This window comes from Ammospiza caudacuta, chromosome 6, assembly GCF_027887145.1.
Source record: "Ammospiza caudacuta isolate bAmmCau1 chromosome 6, bAmmCau1.pri, whole genome shotgun sequence".
NCBI lineage: Eukaryota > Metazoa > Chordata > Aves > Passeriformes > Passerellidae > Ammospiza > Ammospiza caudacuta.
The window spans coordinates 49,709,457-49,730,199 of NC_080598.1; the positions used below are offsets into that span (position 1 = coordinate 49,709,457).

At 37.4% G+C, this 20,743-nt stretch overlaps 1 protein-coding gene across 2 annotated transcripts in view; it reads right to left on the minus strand.

The window, feature by feature from the left end:
- Window positions 1–257: 257 nt before the first annotated feature.
- PPP4R3A (protein phosphatase 4 regulatory subunit 3A) overlaps window positions 258–20,743 on the minus strand; it is a 40,474-nt gene continuing 19,988 nt past the window's right edge. For both annotated transcript variants that reach the window (XM_058807992.1, XM_058807991.1), the window contains 12 exons: window positions 19,043–19,660; window positions 12,178–12,255; window positions 11,967–12,083; window positions 11,363–11,479; window positions 10,965–11,096; window positions 10,774–10,876; window positions 9,695–9,853; window positions 8,354–8,523; window positions 6,702–6,844; window positions 4,018–4,208; window positions 3,311–3,537; window positions 258–1,132 (listed from right to left, as the gene is read on the minus strand). In XM_058807992.1, the coding sequence (XP_058663975.1) occupies window positions 1,019–1,132; window positions 3,311–3,537; window positions 4,018–4,208; window positions 6,702–6,844; window positions 8,354–8,523; window positions 9,695–9,853; window positions 10,774–10,876; window positions 10,965–11,096; window positions 11,363–11,479; window positions 11,967–12,083; window positions 12,178–12,255; window positions 19,043–19,660 (2,169 nt within the window). In that variant the 3' untranslated portion in view covers window positions 258–1,018. The remainder of the gene's footprint in view (window positions 1,133–3,310; window positions 3,538–4,017; window positions 4,209–6,701; window positions 6,845–8,353; window positions 8,524–9,694; window positions 9,854–10,773; window positions 10,877–10,964; window positions 11,097–11,362; window positions 11,480–11,966; window positions 12,084–12,177; window positions 12,256–19,042; window positions 19,661–20,743) is intronic.

Genomic DNA, 20,743 nt, shown 5'->3' on the forward strand with positions numbered 1-20,743 from the left:
GAATACTAATTTCCTATCTATAGATTCATTTTTTTTATTTCATCTTATTTCCCTGATTTTTCTCTCAACAGGTACTGCTGTAAATTTTAATATAAAATATTTAGTCACAAAATAGTATTGCTTTTATGCACATTGTTGCAAGATTTTTTTTCTCCAATAAAAACGTTACCATCTTCTATAAAATCCTCAACATATTAAGAATTGTGATGCAGAACAAAATTACACAGTGTGAAACAGGTACCAGCACAACAGTGAGATTATATTACATCAAAAAATTTTAATGGTCCCAAATATATACTCAACAACTAAGCATACACTCAGGGGGGCAAAAAAAATTATGACACAAAAGTGACCACATCTAGAATTCCACTCAATCTTTAATCAAGAAGGGATAAACAAATCCCCCACCTCAAAAAAAATTTCTGCAGTTTAAAGGGCAAAGGGAACAGATTTAAAAAAAAAGAGGAAACTTTATATTCGGCCCTCCCCCGCAGAGGTTTTTAAAACCTGTTGTAGCTCGAGTAAAATGTTCAGAATGTACGATTTCAAAGGCAGGTCTCTTTGTACAAAGAAACTGCTGGCATTCTTAACTAGTGAAGAATTATGGCAAAACCTGCCTTTTCTTCAGAAGTCTCATACGTGGTCCAAGAAAGCATATTCTGATTGTAGCAACTGACCAGCCAATCCAGAGTTCCACTAACAAAACTCCTGCCCTGTTGGCTTTTTTTCTTTTTTTTTTCTTTTTTTTTGTTTTGTTTTGTTTTCCATTTCCTTCCCTGAGAAAAGGGCAACATGTGGTCCAAGCTGGAGAGCTCAAAGGCATAAGTCTTTCCCCTAAATGAAGTATTTCTCCTTCTTCTGCTCCTTTGAATTGGCACTTGATTGGCAGAAATCCATTTGTATAGGTTGATCTGTGTCACACACAGTAATTCACAAAAGATTGCTGCTTTGCTGTGGGTTTGTTTTGTTTTTGGAAAAAAATCCTTCCCCAACTGGTAATACTCTTCAGCAGTTGCCATTATGATGACTCAAGCTTTGCTTTCTTTGACAAAGGTAAAGTTTCCTCTTTATCTTCATCTTCATCATCCTCTTCATCATCATCAGGATAATCTACAAGCCCAACGAGGCCTCCCTACAAAGACAGACCAAATTATTATAATTAAGAGAATGTTTGTATAAAATATTTCCCTAAGTACACTGGTTCAGAAGGCTTTGAATAAAATCATGCAGAACAAAAAGAAATCCTTCAGGATGAATGACAATGACATTAACTGAGAAATGTTAAAATGAATAAATCCAAAATGGAGTTTCACCTATCCAACTGGAAATACTGCCAGCTGAAATTTAAGCAAAACCAAAAATCAACATGATTTTGCTAAGTGTCACTGCAGCTCCAGGTGTAAAGACAGTTTATTTTTACTGAGCACAGCTGACTGTATTGAGCAATCTGGAAGCACTTCAAAAACAAATGCAGAATATCTTCAACTGAAATTTTTGAATTATGATACTTTAAGAACACAGTCTGTCTTGGCAAAAGTTGAAGTGTGTAGTGATGAAGAATTTTTTTGAATAACATAATTGAATGATGTGTACAGGTTACGTAGTTTAAATAACTTGTTAGCTGAAAATGAAAATGTATCTAATATCACTAAAAACTCTCTTGTATTGTAAAAACCTACAAATTTAAGATTAGACAGCTCTGTACCCCTGAAGAAGCAGGATGAACTTCTAAAACTTGCCCTAACTATGCTATGTTGCAATTTCTGAAGCATCAAATACTTTACTCAAAGGTCCTATTACTTATTCAGGTGCCTAATAATGGACACTGAAACCAGAACATTTCAGTCAACTGTATGCCAAAAAATAACTTGAAAAACAATTACACATATTCTGTACAGTCACATACACATAACATCAGGTAAGTAATGAAAAACCCAATTTCAACACTGTTTCTAGTTTGTGACTGGCATGTTTTACTCTGAAAGAAGGTAAGATACCTTCTGCCTGAATCCAAGAGTGTTTTTCAGTCCACTGCATGTTCCTTTTTGTAACCTGAACATTTTTCTTTTGTCACCACTACTTGAATTTGTGCAGTCAATACTGTATCCAATATATTCCATATGTTAAGACTCCATTTCAGACTCATGGAATTACACTGTCTGGGAGAGAAAAGCCTCTAATAGACTGAAGGGATTTGCAAGCCAATTCCATCCCTTTTAAAAAGCACTTTAACTCTTGGGTTATGCAAGCAGTTTCCTCCACAGAAGGATTTAGAGGAAGTGTCCTTAGGTTCTTCCATCAGCCAAACACTTCTGATCCAGGTGTTTTCAAGGGAATGCAATCCAAATGCAAACTCTTGAGTCATGTGGAGTAGAAAAAAATCCCTCACACCCTGAACCCCCATTTATCTTCACTAGAAGTTAGGTGAACAAGCAGTATGGTAGCATTACAAAACAAGCTGCTATTCCAAGACTGTTATTATCAGTGTTATTCCAAGACTATCTGACAACTGGAATACATACCTCATCTTTTAGAAATGGATACACCACTTGTTATGAAAATAAATTCTCATTATCTGAACTGCACTGTATCAACATTACCTTATCTGTCCCCCTGTGCTGAGAAAACAGCAGTCACTCTCCTGACTCAGTTTGAACATTTTTGTTCAAAAATCTGATAAAATCCAACAGTGTCCTCAAATGTATTCTAAAATGCTAGTTTTGAATATTCACTGCAAGTTACAATGCTCTGTTAAAGCAGCCGCCTTCTACTTCAGAATGTTCCAAATCAAAAGTTAGTTCAAAGGTAAAAATGTCACACTCAGGTACTAAAAATTGTTCTGGCTTACAGCAATCACCATCCAATGCAATTTATTTCTTCCACATAGGTCGGTTATAGAATTCTGAACAATATTAAAGTGGTGATAGTAGAAATCCTCAATGGATGTGCAGGGCATTGTGGTATCTACCACAATTTGGCTATGTTTCCAAAATATGTATTTTTACCTGTCAAATACCCCTGTGCAATTTAACATGAGTACAGAGTTGTCTGTATTTGACTGTAAATATCACTGCTAAGAGCAACTAATGGCATGCTTCCTACTTGATCAGTCTGGGCATTAAAAGAGCTTTTATTTCTTTCATATACAGCAGATCTCATTAAAAATTATGAATGTCAGACAAGAAGTACACACAAACCAGACAGTCCATTACTGCTTAACTTGTTGGGACTCACATGAAGTTCAGAGAGATGCAAAAGCAAACTCCTACGCTGTAACAATAAAGCCAAACCTACAACCACTCAAAATTACCTTAGTTGTAATAGCTGCCATCTGAGATGTGCTTTTAGAAACTGATCCAGGTGAGCCAGGGGACCCTGGAGAGCCAGGGGACCCAGGAGATCCAGGCAGATTACTTGCAGATGACTGGCTGGTAAGGTTAGATTTTGTACCACTGGAAAAAGAAAGCTTGAAACTCGGGCTCTGGCGACCTGAAAGGTTAGTTTTCAGAAGAACTTCCTTTTCTTCACTCTCTTTTACTGGAAAGAAAAAAAAAAAGGCAAAAAATAAAGGATTATTGAGTGAAACATTTAATTACAAATCACTATCTGGGAAAAGGGTTAACATTTTATGTATAACTCAGTTAAGTGAGTCATCACAGACTTTTTCCTCACTACTGTATCACCTACCAGTGGTTGTCACTGGCCAGGAATGAACACTTTTGTTCTACCAACGGTATCACCTGATCATTTATATAGAAAATTTTGAGTTAACACGTAATATTTAATTATAACCCAAATAAAACACTGAAAAGCTTGACTATTAGATAAGATTTTAATTCAAATGCTTTAAGAACTCTACAACACATTTTCTATCATTCTGCTTCTAAAGACAACAAAACTTTTTTAATATGTGGTCTAACAAATTGATGTTGCAATTTCAAAATAAATACATGCAAATCCTTCACTGCAGCAAGACTGAATAATGCAAGTTATGGCTTTCATCTTCTCACCACTTACATTTTTTTCTTTCCATGAATTTGCTGATAGGGTCCATAATGTCCTCATCATTTTTAGGCTTGTCAGAAGGGGGCACCACTGCCTCTCCATCTTCCATATCATCCTCATCAGTATTAAACCACATTTCCTCCTCATCCTCCAGGGTTCTCGCATCCCTTCTGTACCTGTGGTTTCTCAAAATCGAGCGCATGCTGCAGAACAGGAGGTTTGAAAAGCTTAGATTCAAAAACCAACTTATATTAAAAATAAAACTTCTACTTGACACTCAGTGACAGCTTACAGATCCATACATTGCAGAGCAATAAAAACACCAGCAAATCATTCCCTATCGTGAACCTTTGTATTTTCAACAAAATATCATTAAAAACTTCTCTGTATAAAGAATCAAATAAAGCACAACTCTGCTAACAGCACATGCAGACAACTCGATCAGTACAACATTCTGTAGCATATAAACAGCACTATTAAAAGTAATTTTAATAAATCTCACTGAAGGGTTACATTCAAGCTTGGTTCACCAGTTTGCACTGGTAAATAAAAAGTTGTGAAACAAAGAGCTTAGAAACATACACATATTCTCTGAAAATACTTTGTAACCTGTTAGCATTCAGGGTCCAAGAAGTTAAATATGACTCCAATTTTAAGTAGATACATTGAAGAGAAAGTTCTCTCTCTGCCACATCCACTTGTTACAACTTTTGGTCACTTATCAGTATTCATTTTTCAGAGCCTTGGATATGAACTGCTACCTCTCCCTGTTTGATCTATTATCAATGTTAGTTTATCTCAGCTCTACCTTCCTTTTCTCTTTTCTCACAGCAGTATTATGGTCTTGGAGCAGAGGGACAGGGATGTGGCCCTTGAAAAATGGGGAGGAGAAGTGGAAGAGACATTGAAAACATTTTCATTGCTAGATGTTGATTTTAATAGTCAGTTTCCAACAGCAGCATGAAACTCTTGATGAAGCACTTCACAGTTTACTGGATGAAATTTCATGTTTTTCCGAAAATGTCTGTAGTGGTTTTGGTTACTGGGATCAAAATGTTAATAATACAACCTAGACATCTGCATTACTGAGTGCAGGAAAAAGCCAGAAGGGAAAAATCAAAACATTACAAGCTATTGAGAAAAAATGCTAAATGCACTTTTAATAATAAATCTAGGTGTAAGTAAGTTGCTTGCCAGCATTATCATACATCTATACATACTGCATCATTTTACATTTTATTTAAACTCAAGTTCTGCTAAGAGCACAAAACTATGGCTTAAGTGGAACTCTAATGAATACTTTTATGGCCTGTGTCCACAACATACTGGGCTCCTTCCTTACTGAACTATTCTTTGCTAAAATATGTAAATAGATTCTTGTTATTTGTACGTTTTATTATTTCTGGGTTTTCACTTTAAAAATTACATGCGCTGTTACAGGACTTGTGCAGCCACAACATTGGATGTAGGAAGAAGGCTGAGCTAAAGACCTCCTGGAAGCTCTGTTTGCTGTCAGATAAACTCATGCAGCACAACCACTTAGCTCAACTTAAGCCAAGAAAAAAATTACAACTTCACTTGCTATAGTGGATGGAAATTACTGAAGAAAGCAGCTGGCTGCTCTTTCCCACACATGAATTAATGTAAGCAAGGATCACAGCCTTGGATTTCACAGCTGTTTAAGTGATATGCTTAGCTGACATAAGCCAAAATAATAACATCTCACTTTTTACACCTTAGTACTCAAACTGCAGATCCTGCACATGCTCTTGAAAGTGCTTCAGTGTTTTAAAATAAAGCTACACTTATAATCTCATTTTAATTGCACAACTCTCAAATTTAGGTATTAAGAAATCTTGTGGCAAGAAATAAGTCTGAAATGTCAAGATATCCTACTAGGACTAATCAGAATTAATTTTCATGTGTTTTCAAACTAATTCAAGACAGGAAAACAAGAACAGACCTTGCTACAATTCTTATGAGTAACTAATCTGTTCACATAAGCAGTCATTTTGTTTTAATGAAACTAGACATAAAGCAAAAATAAATGGAGCAAAAAGGCCTAAACTTCCTATTTTAATACATTTCAACCTTTTAAACTTGAGCAACTGCGTACTAAGGAAGGGAACTTTTGCTCTGGCAAACAGAAAGAGTGATTCAAGCTTTGCATCAGATTGCTTTTTACTCCATCAGCAGATCTAACAGGGACAAAAAAGCATTCTCTGAAAATTTCTTTCTATGTTCTATTCCTCAGGCATTTTGATAAAGCTTATCTAAATATCTACTCCCACAACTAGAATGAAGGGAAATCTGATGTGGAAATTTTTGAAGGAAAAATCCACAGAATGGTAATTCACAACTAACAGTCTTTCAAATTAGCAGTGGAAATCTGTTATTTAGACAAATCAGCTTGGTAGAGATACTTGGTAGGCTTCCAGCCTCATTAAAGTACTGCAGATAAGTTTAAGGTATGATAAATAAGCATTATGACTAGGGGTCCAGCAACTAGTGTTTGCTGAAAAGTCTATAGAAACAAATTTGAAAATCACTTTTAACCAGGTAAATTCAGCAAGGCTTGAGATGCAAGCAGGAGTCTAAATTACTTGTATTTCCCAGAACAAGAGAACAACCCACCAGTAGTCTGATAAGAGAATTAAAGCATCAATATGCTATTAAGAGCATTTAGTGTATTTTACCTGTCAAGTTTTGGATTATCTTGTCTTTCCCTTTGTTGCTCAAATCGTAGCTTCAGTCCTTTGAATGTCTGCACATAATCTACATCTTCCAGTGCCTTCCAGTAATTTTCAATTACATGAGCTGTTAACGATTTTATATCTTCCTACAGAAAGAAACAAACATAAAGTGACTTATTTTCATTCAAATAATTTATTTAATACAATATAAAAAGTATCTGAAATGAAAATGCCATAGCAAGCACTGTAGGAATTATGCAAAAATGAGTATATAAGTGTAATTAAAAATCTAGAGCCTCAAGTATTTGATTAGCAAACAACATAAATTTTCTAGCAGTATCTCCTTCAAAACATTACAGAACCTAAAGCCTGATAAAAACTGTACCAAACCCAATCCTACAATGTCTTTCCTCTGTAACTGAGAGATACTTTTACACTGATAGAGAGCATGGCAGGCAGTCCCTCAGGAGCAGGCTGCTGCAGCCAGGGCTCCCTGTGGGTCACAAGCCCTGTCAGTGAAGCTGCCCCAGGGTGGGCTCCTCTCTGCACAGGGCCACAGGAGCCTGTGACAGCAAAGGCTGCCCCTGGGGTCAGAGCCTCCTTCTGCAGGCCTCACCTGCTCTGGCCTGGGCTCCTCCACAGCCTGCAGGGGGATTTCTGCTCCACCACAGACCTCCAGTGGGCTACAGGGACACAGCTGCCCCACCTGGACATCACCATCACAATGGACATCACCATGGGCTGCAGGGGAATCTCTGTTCTGACCTCAGCCAGTGGCACATTCATCTGGAGCCAGCTGGCATTGGCTCTGTTGAACACAGGGGAAGCTTCCAGCAGCTTCTACAAAACCAACCCCTTAGCCACTGCCCAGCACTGCCCCTGCAAATCCAACACACCACGTACAAGTCATGACCACCTATGACTTTTCCATAGCTTCAAAACCAGTTTTCAGTCAACTCTTCCATGATGATCAGGTCATCTTATTCTTGAATTACCTTGAGTCCCAACTCAAAGAAGAGGTGATCAACACTACAGATTTCAAGAGGTGACAGTGCGTGGTGACTTACTCCTCCACAACTGTCTGCACCCTAGCTTGGCCCCATTTACCACATTTACAGTCTGTACAGCACCTTGTCAGAATCTGGATGCAAACAACAGCAAGGAAATAGTACTGTGCAGACAGCCAAACTGGCATGAATATTTAAGAGACGCCCCATGGAAGGAACTTGGTAGCACTCCATTAAAATAATCAAAAGAGATTGGTACCTCTTCTGTATAATTCCATATACCATTGAATTGACATTATAAAGCACAGCTAAATTTGATGGGTTTGCAGCAGTAGTTTCTAATTACATTCCTGTCATAACAAGCCCATCCAATCTGCATGATGAAATTTGATTAGTGCTGCCTTTGCAAATCTGGGTACTGTAAGTACAGTATCAAGTGAATTTAATCTTCAAGTAATGGTACTGTTTGATTGTAAGAAAGAACATGTACAAATACGTAACAGTGATATAAAACAAGGTTCATATAAATACAGCATCCTGTGGTCCCATTATGATAGCATAATTTAGGGCAAAGGCAAAAAGTAAAGTAATCTTGAATTACAAGTCTAAACAATGCAGTAATTATCCTCAGCATACACTAGCACTCACCACTCTGATAAATTCAAACATCTCTATTATGGCAGAGTTCATCAGATTATAACGGGAACCATTATTTAGAAATGCTTTGACCACGGGTTCAAACAAAAAACTTTTCATTATGTAACGGTTGTAGAATTCATCCTTCAGCCCAATTATCTTTCTCTTGAAACGAAGGGCACCTGAAACACACATGTTGTCAAAAGAGTTTTTACATTTTAAAGCAAAATTGCAGAAATTACTCAGCATTATTACAGCAATTTACAGCCTCAGTTCATATACAGCAATACATTCAGTCCTTCTCTGCTTCTCAATAGTCTTGACTATGCTGCTGAATATTACTTAGCAGTTCTATCATAAAGGAATCCTCCATCATAGCTGTACAAATGAAAACACCTCTGTTCACTGAAGAATTCATATAGCATTGTTCAACTATAACACTACCAACATAAAAATCTATTTTCAATTTTTAAAATTACTTATGGTAAAGGTAAAACATTTTCTCAGTGAAAGAGCTCAGAAATTTGCTTATCATCCCTATTATTCAAATGTCTGTTTAGATTTAATTAGTTCTATCAGATTAGAATATAAATTATCCCATTTTAAAATTGGTAAATTACTTTTTATTCACACACATAGTAAGGCAAAGGCTTGATTTACAACCAGTTTAAAGCTCTTTCTGAAACTCCGAAGTGTACACAAGTGAGAGAATGTCCATGCATAAAGAGAAAGTACAGTATCACATGGCAGCACATTTTGTTTAGCAACCACGTATACAGGTTATTTGGCTACAAAATGTAAAAGGTACTTATTGTATGGTACTGCTCAGGCAACTGAAGGCTTTGTTTTTTTAACTCTATGTGCACAACAGAATCACAGAGAAAATCTTCCACTTGCCTCTAGAATTAAGTCTGCTTTGACACTACTGAGCTGAGTGTGACCAAGAAACTACCAGCCTGAAGAGAAGCACACTCAACTTCTGAGCAGTTTAATGCATTCAGGTAGCCATAGCTCCAATTAGTACCTCTGGTAATTTCTACTAAAAAGCCATCAAAACTTACAACGTTCTCTTAGTATATTCAAAACCGACATAACATCTCAAACTCCCCTCTCCACTGAAGTAAAATCCTTCTTTTTCAAGGATAAAAATGTATCTATAAATGCAAAATTATTTATTAATAGTAGCTGATATAAGTAAAATCTAGTATGAGAAACACAGACTATAATGGTAGAATTTCTGTATTCAGTAAAAAAATGTCATGATCCATGAACAGTTTTTTTTCCAGCAGAGTGGAGATATGTACCAGTTCACATGCACAAAATTCTAGTTTATTCCTTAGCTTTCAAACTTACACAATGCCAAGAAAGCATGCTTTGAGGCCATGAGAACGAGTACCCTTCGCAGGATATCTTTGTTAATAATGTAGTTTTTTATGTGATAGGTATGATGTTCTACACAGAAAGTTAGCAATTCCAGTATTAATGCCAAGAGTTGGGCTGTCTGAAAATCATCTGTAATAAAACAAAACCAAAATAATTAAATGTATCTGGAATACTGCCTTCAGAAGCTAACTTCAAATATCCAACTGTACTTCAGCAAACATTTTTACTGCTTACAAGTTATTTTATTTTCCCACAGACATTTTATGGAACATGCTGCAGAATATGTTTAGTCTTTAAGACAGACATTTGTTATGGATTGAGTATTTTCTATGAACACAGGGCAGGAAACTCTTAAAATATGGAACCAATTACATTTTTCTTAAACTGGTGTTTGAAGGTTCAGAGTACAGATGTTAACCCTAACAGGTGTAGTCAGGCTTATTTAACCAAATCACATTATAATGTCCACAAATCTAGATCATAAACAATTTCCCCATATGCAGTGCCTTGACTAAGTTTACAGCAAAAATGTGATCTATAATGCCTTTTAACTAAAGCAGTATGCAAGAAATACCTCGGGGTCTTTTAACACTTGTAAGAAATGCTGCTAGCAATCAGCATGAACAATAACTTTATCACCGATCTCTGCTTTCTTAGTCTGTTGAAGAAACAACTCTGAAATTCAGCACACCTTCCCAGGGGAAATGTTGCAACATTTCTAGTAATCCCTGACCTTAAGAAACCATTTAGACATGTTTAGAAGTCTATGTCAATGAACTGCCCCATGAGTTCCTAAAAATTGTACAAGTATTTTATTTTTTGCTAAAGCCAAATTTGTAGCAAATGTTGTTCACTTCTTGAATCAGGTCTCTCTGCAGAGTTTTGTACTTATACATTATTCAAATGACTAAATATTGAATCAGCATTTTACTTTGAACTATGTTTCATAATCTCAGACTCAATTTATTTAGATGGAAAATGTCCTTTGACAATTATTCTGAACATTGACATTCAACAGCCTTGATGTGCCCAAAATGCAGTGTCATTACCTTTGCTAGGCTTGTCCTCTGTAGTATTGGCCAATAAAGGGGCTGTCAGAACATGCATACAATGTTTGTAGAAGAAACCCAAGAACTCTGTCTTTTCTGTTTTCTAAGGAATGAAAAAAAATATATGCAACATATATCATCAAATACCCTGAAAAAATCAAACATAATTTAATTTGAAGGTATTTACTTACATTGGCAGTGGCAAGCATATTTTCTGGATCAACTAAAGTACGAAGCAAACCCATGAGTAGCACTGCTCCTCCAAGTTCTGGATCTGTGTCACAAATCATGTGTTCTATAATGAGGTTAATGAGTAATATATCCTAAGAGGGGAAAAGAAAAAAAAACAATTCAAATGCTACTCCCTTGCACCAAATCTGAAATTATACAATGCAACAAGTATCTGTGAACAGGTGAACTCATCTCACCTAACAGAACTCTTTAAAACACAGCAGTTCAGTGTCCTGTTATCAAATTACTTATTTGAAACTAGGGCTCATGGCATTCATAGTCGTAAATACACACCAGTAACTTCAAACCCCAGTAATTTCCAAACCAATGCCTCCATTTCTGAGGACTCTTTACTTACATCATCATTCTGCTGTGCCTCCTGCATCACAAATTCTCGTACCATGGATGGGTTGTATTCAACCAAATATGAGAATATATCAGTGGCTGCACTTCGTACTTGTGCATCATCCATACCCTGCAAAAGTAAAATAAAATCATTCTGCTTTCTTGAAAGGGTTAAATGAACCAGAAAACACACAGCTTTAATTCCTTCTCAAAAACCACACCTAATTATTGCTAAAACCAGATTGTAAAATTAAGTCAACTTGTACTTCTCTGTAAATTTGACAACAGCTGACAAAATAAACTTTATGGTTCCCCTGCCCTTTTATCTATTTCCCTATTTTCTAACTTATCTGGATACCAAAAAGCAAGCAAATCTAGGAAAGCAAATAGGAAAACAAAAACTGAAGAATGCCAGGGTGCTTACCAATGTCATATTGTAAAAGCTTTTAAAGTTTTACAAAAATATTTTGAACATTCTGAATCTTAAGCTAGGACAAGCCAAATGAAGCAAACAAAAAGAAAACCACTTGCTGAAGTTTGTGCTAAAGTTATTTTTTAAAAAAGCCTCTCTGAAGACAAACAAAGTTGTTATGACAAATAGAATTAAAATGACTTACCAATATGACTTCTAGTGCAGGCAGTATGCCCATATTTGACAAAGTTTTGAAAAATGCATCTCTGTTTTGAGGTTGCAGTGTTTGTGAGAATGCACAAAATTCTTTCAGAAAATTTACCTGAAAATCAGGAATATACTAGTTTAATAATTAAAAAAAATAAGATTCACATGTCACTTTGTGGTAACTGTCATATATTTTACAGATTTCTTACCAATTCCTGTCTTTTCTCCTCATCTGTGGCTTCATCTGTTAGTTGTGCAAACAAGTCTGTCAGAAATTTTTCATCTTCCTACAAAAGCAAAACAATACCATTTGTTTATTTGACAATATCAAAACGCATCCAAGTATAATATAAAAATTCTTCTAGACCATGCTTCCTGGAATGAAGGGAACATATGTTTGTACATTGTAATTAATCACAACAGTATCAACTTTCTAATTCAATTTTCAAGTAAATTAATATGCATCTTGTTTTTGAGCTTTAATCATGTTCAGCATCCCTCTACCCCCAGATCAATTCATTCTCAATTACTATGTTTGTTGCACTGCCTTCTAGTTGTTCTTTTTCTACTTTCTACTGCAACTCTCATTGTTTTGTCTTTGACTTCTTCAGCTTCCTTCCCCCTTGTCACATGCCAGTCCCCCTAAATCACACTACCCTTGGTCAGCTGTTTATATACATTTATAAACAACATCCCCCACACAGACACAGGCATATCTTTGGAATGTTATTAGATCTCTGAAGCAGAACAAAAGCAAGGACACAATGAAGGGAAAGCTGCCTAACAGCAGGAATGAGGTGAGCTTCCTTCCCCCTCACTGTTGTGAAAAGGGTGAATTTTAGAGAGCAAATCAAAACAACTGTTCCTACTGCATACAGAATTTATTGGACATTCTGGCCAACAGCAATCAAAACCCATTCCATTATTTTCACACAGCTGTACCTTAGCAAAACTACAAACAGCTCCAAATACATTACAAATGTGTGTTTAGATTGAAAGAAGGAGCAGTATTTAGCTTCCCATAACCTTTACAGTTCCAGCAACTAGGAGATTATTGAGACAGAAATAAACCTTCTCCCATCCTTTTCCCAATGTTATGCACTAGTAAAGCAGCAGTAGTAAAACTGCTTGAGAATTGCAGTTGCTTGTTCCAGTACATCAGGTACTAATGCATTTTTTCAGAAAGCTGCCACTGCTGTTTCTTGTGAAGTCAGTAACACATGGATGTGCAACATCCCTCCATCCCAGTGCCACAGTGCCACAATTCCAAGCTGCTTTGCTCATGTTAGCACTGCATAAAGCAAACCCATCAAAGTACTTCAGATACACACACAAGAATTTCTTGTGTTGTGAATTACCTCAGTACCTCGTTCAGGCTCACCATGCAGCCCTGCTGAGGAAGTGAGTACCTCAGTTCTGACAGCACACCATGCTAAGGCTGCCAACAACACAATTAGCATCTCTACATGGCACTGCACAGCACACACAAACCCACTACAGGCTGGCATGAGCCACTGTGTCTCACTGCACTACAAGGTAAACCTTATATTTAAAATGTGCCACCTTTTCTCTTGTCTGATGCTGAGCTGTGCTCCGAACCTGACCCAACAGACAATGAAAAAGAGTGATTTCTGTACACAAGTTCAGGTGCTGTTTCAGTGACTGCTTCAACCCTCACTTGAAGTATACCAAAATACACCCTGGAGGATCAAGCACAGATGTAAATTTTGACTTCCAGATATCAACAGTGAAATATGTTGAAAACAACTATGAAGGTATTTGATTTCAAGAAACATACCTTAAGCTTTGATGGGCAAATGCAAGGCTGTTTGACTACCTGCTATCCAGCTGTTCTATGGCTTTCTAAGGTTTCTGTTCTAATATTTAACTCATGAGGCATCACCAGGTAACCTAAGTAACCACAGTAGATATACTGACATATTTAGTCACTGAAATTAAAACAAACAAACAAACAAACAAAACAAATCCCCATAAAGCCCAGGTTTTTTGAAGAATATGCAGGTTTTTTTCCATGATTAGCAGGGCATTTAAGAGAAGGCCACATAGTTTGATTTCATTTCTCTTTTCGGTATTTTGATCAAGACGTAGAACTAATCTTATCTATGAAAACTACTGAGAAGATACATGCTTATCCTCAGCTGGAAAGCATAACCCCTATTTCCATTCTCACTGTGAAAACAACTTTTCACCTCTTCCATATCTGAGAGTAAGTGCAAGTCAACTGTCTTAGAGTGATCACTGTGAAAAAATAATGGAAACTTCAGCAGCAGACAACCATGGCTCTTACACATGTTAGAGTAGTGTACCTCTGGGGGGAAAAAAAGGTATGCAATATTAGCCCAAGTATCAAACTGGGGGTTTATGTTCTGGAAGGAGGAGAGCCCCTGTACTGTGCTATGTGGGTCTCATTGATGGTCTCTGCAGTGTCCCAGAGACAGAGTCAGCTGCAGAGGCTGCACATGTGACATTATGTGCCAGAGCAGCACAGGCAGGACTCCAGCTCAGCTCTCTGGCAGGTCCTGCCCCATCCCTGACCTGTCCAACTCGGGGCTGTCTGCAGCACAGGGCAACCACTCAGCCTGGTGCTGGCTGCAAACATATGGGACTTGCAGAGGGAACCTAAAACTGGCAAGGGATACAGACTTCAATGCTGGCACTTCATGTTTCAGGATGAATTTGCAGAAGTTCAGTACATAACTAATTTCCAGCATTCCAAATATAGACTACAATACAGTATTTTACAATTCTGCATTAAATATAATACTGAAACATATCTCCATGTCATGTCCTCTCTCAAACTCCATTAAATACCTTGCACTTATAAATTAACAAGATTACCTGAAATCCCTAGGCTCCAGAACAACCATGACCTATTTAAAATTGGACAAATTAAGATGGACCTGAGTGATTGAAACATCCCACCCTTGCATGGATAAATTGCAGTAAATGGCACTTATTTCAAGAAAATAAAAACAACTTATTACTAGATTCACACTTTGGGCTCAGCCCTGAAAAGCATTCAGCACTTATCTCATTCCAGATGCTAAATGAAAGGTTGCTGTTCATGAGAAAAGACTCAGTCCTCTCACATATATAGAAAAAGTGTCATTAAAATAACATTCTAAGTATAAGATTCTCTCTCTCAAGCTGTAAAATTACTGACAAGGGCAATATATCTAAAGAAACATTCCTGAACAATGCTGCCAAGACCCAAGGAAATGCACAGTCTGAGAGCAGAGTTCACATACTTTAGAAGTCAGAAAGCACCAACACACAGAATGATAGAACTACATGAATTTGAATGTTTCCTTTTTTTTTTTTAACTTGCAAAAATCCCTCAATGTATGTCTGTGAACACAGTGCAAATGCATAATTCTCTGCAGTATGTGGTCTTTTCACACAGCCAAGTATCAAAACACACTTAGCTCTACCTTAGAAGCTGTGAAGGTCACAACTGTTTTCCAAGAAAACCAAACTGCAAACAGTAGTTTATGATGTAATTGTGGATTCTAGGTACTTTCCCCAGGCACAGAAATTATCAGAAGTGCAATACTTAAACTATGTGTCTACCAGACACTAAGTATATTAATTTCTGCTTTGCAAGATCTAAGTAGATGCTTCTAGATTTAATAAATTTCAAAGCTCATGAAGATAAAAACAAGCCAGGCCAACTACTCACTCAATTATTTATGACTTTAAAAACCAGAAAACTCACAGATAAGCCAGGGTCACAAAAAAGAACACTATTTACATTTGTGATTTAACTCCCAAAGTAGCCCTCCTCCTCCTGAAAGGCACTTAAAAAAAGGATTCTTCAAAACCAGGTCTCTCTTAAATATAATTAACATTCAGTTATCAGGTATTTTTGTGTCTGTGATTACAGATGAATGACATAAAACATACTTTTCTCAAAGAAAAAAAATCAAAGAAACTCAACACCACCCAAAGAAGAAAGAGAGCACACATTCCATACTATACTCCACCTTCATATTCATTTTGGGTAGAAACAGTATTTTAGCCCATAAAGTGAAATTTTCATAAAATATTACTAGCAAACAGATAATTACCACTTCAAACACACATTCCTTCCTGCTACCACACAAAAGATTTCTTAGTTTAAAATCCCCTTTGTATCAGACTGCCTTTCCACACATGCCTTCATCTGCACTACCTTCAGAATGAAGAAAGAGAAAAGAACAGAACACCCAACAACTCAGCTGCACGCACACGAGTTGCAGGATGCCTTGGGATATCAGCTACTCAGGGAGCTTACTTTTATCCTGCCAAGTGAAACTTCCAAAAATGACATCTCTTTTGTCACATCCTCAATGATCCAAGAGAGACAACCTAACGTCAACAGCAGAGGCATTAAAATCCTTTTTTATTCATCTACTAGGAACTCGAGACTCATCCATGGCTTCCAATAAACTACCATGAGGCAACCCAGAGTGTTTTCAATTAATGATGACTTCTAAAAGAAACCACTTTTCAAGTACACATGTAAGGTTAGTGAGCACCAAGATCTCAGAAGATCCAAAATAACAAATGCCAGGAACTACAGGAACTACACATCCTTCATACAGTAACAACCCCTCACACACACAAGTATTGTAATACAGCTACAGGAATGCATGATGTTAAACCACACACAAATGGAAGAAAGCCCTCAGGAATTAGTTACAGAAGTGAAATCAACAAAATCAGTCCTTTAACTCAGTTCTTAGAGCATTATTTATTCTGTGTAAAGAAATAGGAACAAATAGTATCATATATTTTATACACAGACTGTAGGAATGGGGGATAAATGAAACTAGAGTGCAGAGATTACAGAAAAGTGCAACCTGGCCTACTGCTTTATGAATAAATAAATGCCAGGTAAGTAGGCTGAAACCTTGGGTTACAGCTACATTGCAAGAACTTGAAAAATCAATCAATCAATCAAGCCTTTTAAACTCTTAGAAATGCAATGGACACATAATTTGTGAGTCTTTTTTAATTCCCTCAAACCCAAAAATTGATCAATGATGTCATATTATTTCTAACAAATTCTTACTTAAAAACTTAGGGAGTTCTCCCTCCTTGCTAGAGAGCTGTACTGTGAAAGTACTAGGAAGTGCAGTCCAGCACAGGGTGCATTATCTTTCTTGTGTGCTCTCATTCTGGGCTCCTCAAAGCTGCAGAAAGCACTTCAACAATGCCAAACCTTTATCTATTTAAACTGCAATGTTAATTCTTCTGGCTCCAACATACATGAAGTATACTTTATTCTCAACCATAGAGAAAAGCAGTGAAGACAGCATTCAAAAATCAGCTGTCACACAACAAACCAAAATCAGATCTGAGCCTTTACTTCAACTGTAAACTGCAACTAGCAAGTCTGGCAACAAACAAAACCTTGTTATTGTAACTTAAACCTACCCTACAGCTATTAACCTAACAAAAGTTGTAAGAGACAGAAAAAAGGAAACACATCAGTCTTTGGTTCTCAATAAAGTTATCTCAGGATATCTGGCAAACACACCCGTCATGATTTTGCAGGATCAGACCCTCTTTTTCCTTGCCCAGTTTTCTTTTTTGAAGCTCAAGATCCCTCTCAGAATCAGCCACTGTCACCAAGACTCCTGAAAAATTCTTCCCCTCCTCCTCCTCAAGTCAAAATATATAATCTTCAGAAATTGGCTTTTAGCAACACTTGCAAAGAAGGCAAGACATTTTTGAGACAACAGTCATACTGGATGCTCCAGTTGAGACCCCTTAACTGAGTCTTTTTCAACATTCTCTCAAGGTCAGACTTGTAAACTCCTTCAAAGGGGCAACTCCAAAACGCTTCAGGCGTTCTCACTGTTTTAGACAAGCAACTGTGACTGTTTATCAAGGACACACATCCAGACATGAACAGTTTGGTTCACCTGGGCATAAGCTGGGGCCTGCTACTACTGAAGATGCCTGAGGTCTTTCACCTGACAGATTAAAGCTCCAAGAGAGCAGATTAAATACAGATTAAATAATATCAGTATTCTGATAACTGAGTGCGATGGAGGAAAAGTTGTGAGGCCTAGTTTTGACAATTATTTGTTCTATGAGCTTGCAAAAGGAATTTTCACTCTCCTTTGCTGTATATTTTCCATGAAACTATACAGGGTACATCCTGAGAGACAAACTGAAAATAAACATGATTAAAGTAATCAGTATCACCTAACACTTGGTCCATTTCTCCAGATCAGACAGCCCCTACTAAGACAGTGACTATTCATTTATTATACTCTGGGAGAAACAACATAATTATCATTAACTTCAACAAACCAAAATACATGTGCTGTAACACTTTGCTGAGTTAGCTGAAATCTCCCCTTACAGAGATGGGCCACCAACTTCTAACACCATTCAGAAAGTTCATGGGTTGGTGCAGAACACCCTAGACATTGGTAAGCTATGTAAAGCACCAAATAATCTCTTTACATTTGCACTAAGACATATTTCATGAAAAACTGGTAATTCCAAGCACCATTATTTAGGGATTTATTAAGACAAACTAAAAACAACATTCAAGCATCTAAAGCGGTCTTATGTTCTGAATCTGTACTTTCCAAACAGCTAATTTAATTTACTTCAAAATTACAACAGCTGCATTGTGGTACGAGATTATATTGTGAAATTTAGGCAAAGAGATTTTTTCATGGTAACATGACAAAAGATATCCCTAAGTCTAGTGACTAAAAAGTCCCAAAATACAAAACCAACAACCTCAAAACTCCTATTAAAATCAAAGATTCAAAGTGCAAACAGCACTGTTCATTCCAAAGAACCTCATTCAATATTCTATAGGTTTGCTCCATTTAAATCAGTTGCACAGCATCTAGCCCAAATCCAGAAATTAAAGGATGGGTACTTGACAACTCAGTACTCAAATCCATGCCTCTTCTGTCACACTCCACAATCATTTACAGAATCACAGAAGTGAAGGTTCCACCAAAGCACCTCAATCTTTCCAGGAATAATCACCTGACTTTCTTTGCCCAAGCACAAGTAAGAGACTGAATTTTTGAAACTTACCTGTAGCATGCCAACTATTTCCACTTTATTAAAAAAGATGAAAGAATGAAGAGTTGATAGCATATTTTCCTCAAAAACTGAGGGAGTGGGTAGGACCATATCTTGAATATACTGTACTCTGTATGTCTGATGTATTTTTTGCTTCAGCTCTGGATCAGATATAGGTATCACCTCTTTAAATTTTGCTGTTTTAGTCAGAAATTCCCTGTGTTTCCGCGACTGCGATAAAGACGGATCATATTCTAGGCATCCAATTACATCCATTATACATTCCTCGGAAAACATGACTTCAAAAAGTGCAGTTCTGTTCAAAAGGAAAATTCCCTTAATAATTTCATATAAGTGGTGTAGTCCTTCAATGTTCTCCAAGTCTTCGCACACGTGAAAAATTTCTAAGAGCTTCTTAATGTAGCCCTCATTTTCCAGTGCCAGGGCGAGTTTTTCACGGCGCAAGGGGGAAGGCAGGGAAGATGCCACGAGCTCTGCGATCTCCTCCAGCCGGCTGAGCTCACACGACGGCAGTTCCAGGCCTGGTGAGGACATGTCATCAAAGCGCTCCTCCTCAGATTCATCAACAAGATCCTGAGTAATGTCCACTGAAGGGTCTTTGCCTTGAACCTGCAAAGTAAGAGGGGTCAAAAAGTGGAGTTTAATTTTACTGTTATCTGAATGCTTTTTAAAAAATACCATTGAAGTAGCACACGTTTTTAATTTGTATGGGCAAAACAGAAATGCAAATCTAGTCTGACATTGAGTACAGTTGGTTTGGAAAATAAAAGAGACAATGAGAAGATTTGTTCAAATAGAAAGCATTATAGAATGTTATGAACAAAAATTCAGTTGATTTTTTTCTGTGAGAAAAAAGTTACCACTATTGCTGGGCTGCTGCCTGTGTTATGGTAATTACGGGTAGTTGTTGTTAATAGTTGTTTTTGTATCGGTAAAAGCCCTGGCTGGGGCGAGGTAATGGCTCTTCTGCCAGACAGTAAAGGGTGCGATACCTCCCGAACAGCGAGGAGAAAAGACTTTGGAGGGGAGGGATATGCAAAATAACTCGAAGGACCAGCATGCTGTGTGGGACCCCTACTCCAAACGTTCAGGAAGAACCCCAAAAACAACGAGCCACCTAAGAGCTGAGAGACTGGAGTGATGTCTGGACGTGAGGAGCCGAGTGCTGAGCCTGCAGAGATGCGGAACACCCTCGGAGTCCCTCTCGCCCTGACCACGGGAGTCGTCCCGACGCCGGGAGCCGGCGGGAAGGGGTCACGAAAAACAACAACGAAAGGATCATCACGCTCTGCAGGCTCCCACGAGGACTTGATCCCCAGCTCTGCCCCTCGTGGACAAAGCTGCGCATATCCTCTGAGTCGCCCTGGGACAGACGACGGGAGACTGCAGCCCTGCCGAGCTGCCCAATCCTGAGCTGATCACTTTTAATAAAGGCATTAAAAGGAGAGAAAGTCTCCTGGCCCTGTTTATTTCATAGAACTGTTTCAACATTAAACATTTAATTTGATTTATTTATTAAAAATGGGAGAAAGAATAAGGAAAATACCTACATTTTCCGAGTACTTCAAATAAAAACAGAAATTTGCATTTATTAATATGGACGGCAACTTCTTAACAGACTACTGAACTTCTTAATAGACTACTGAACTATTTGTTTCCATCCTTATTCTCAGCAGACAGATTTTCAAATGC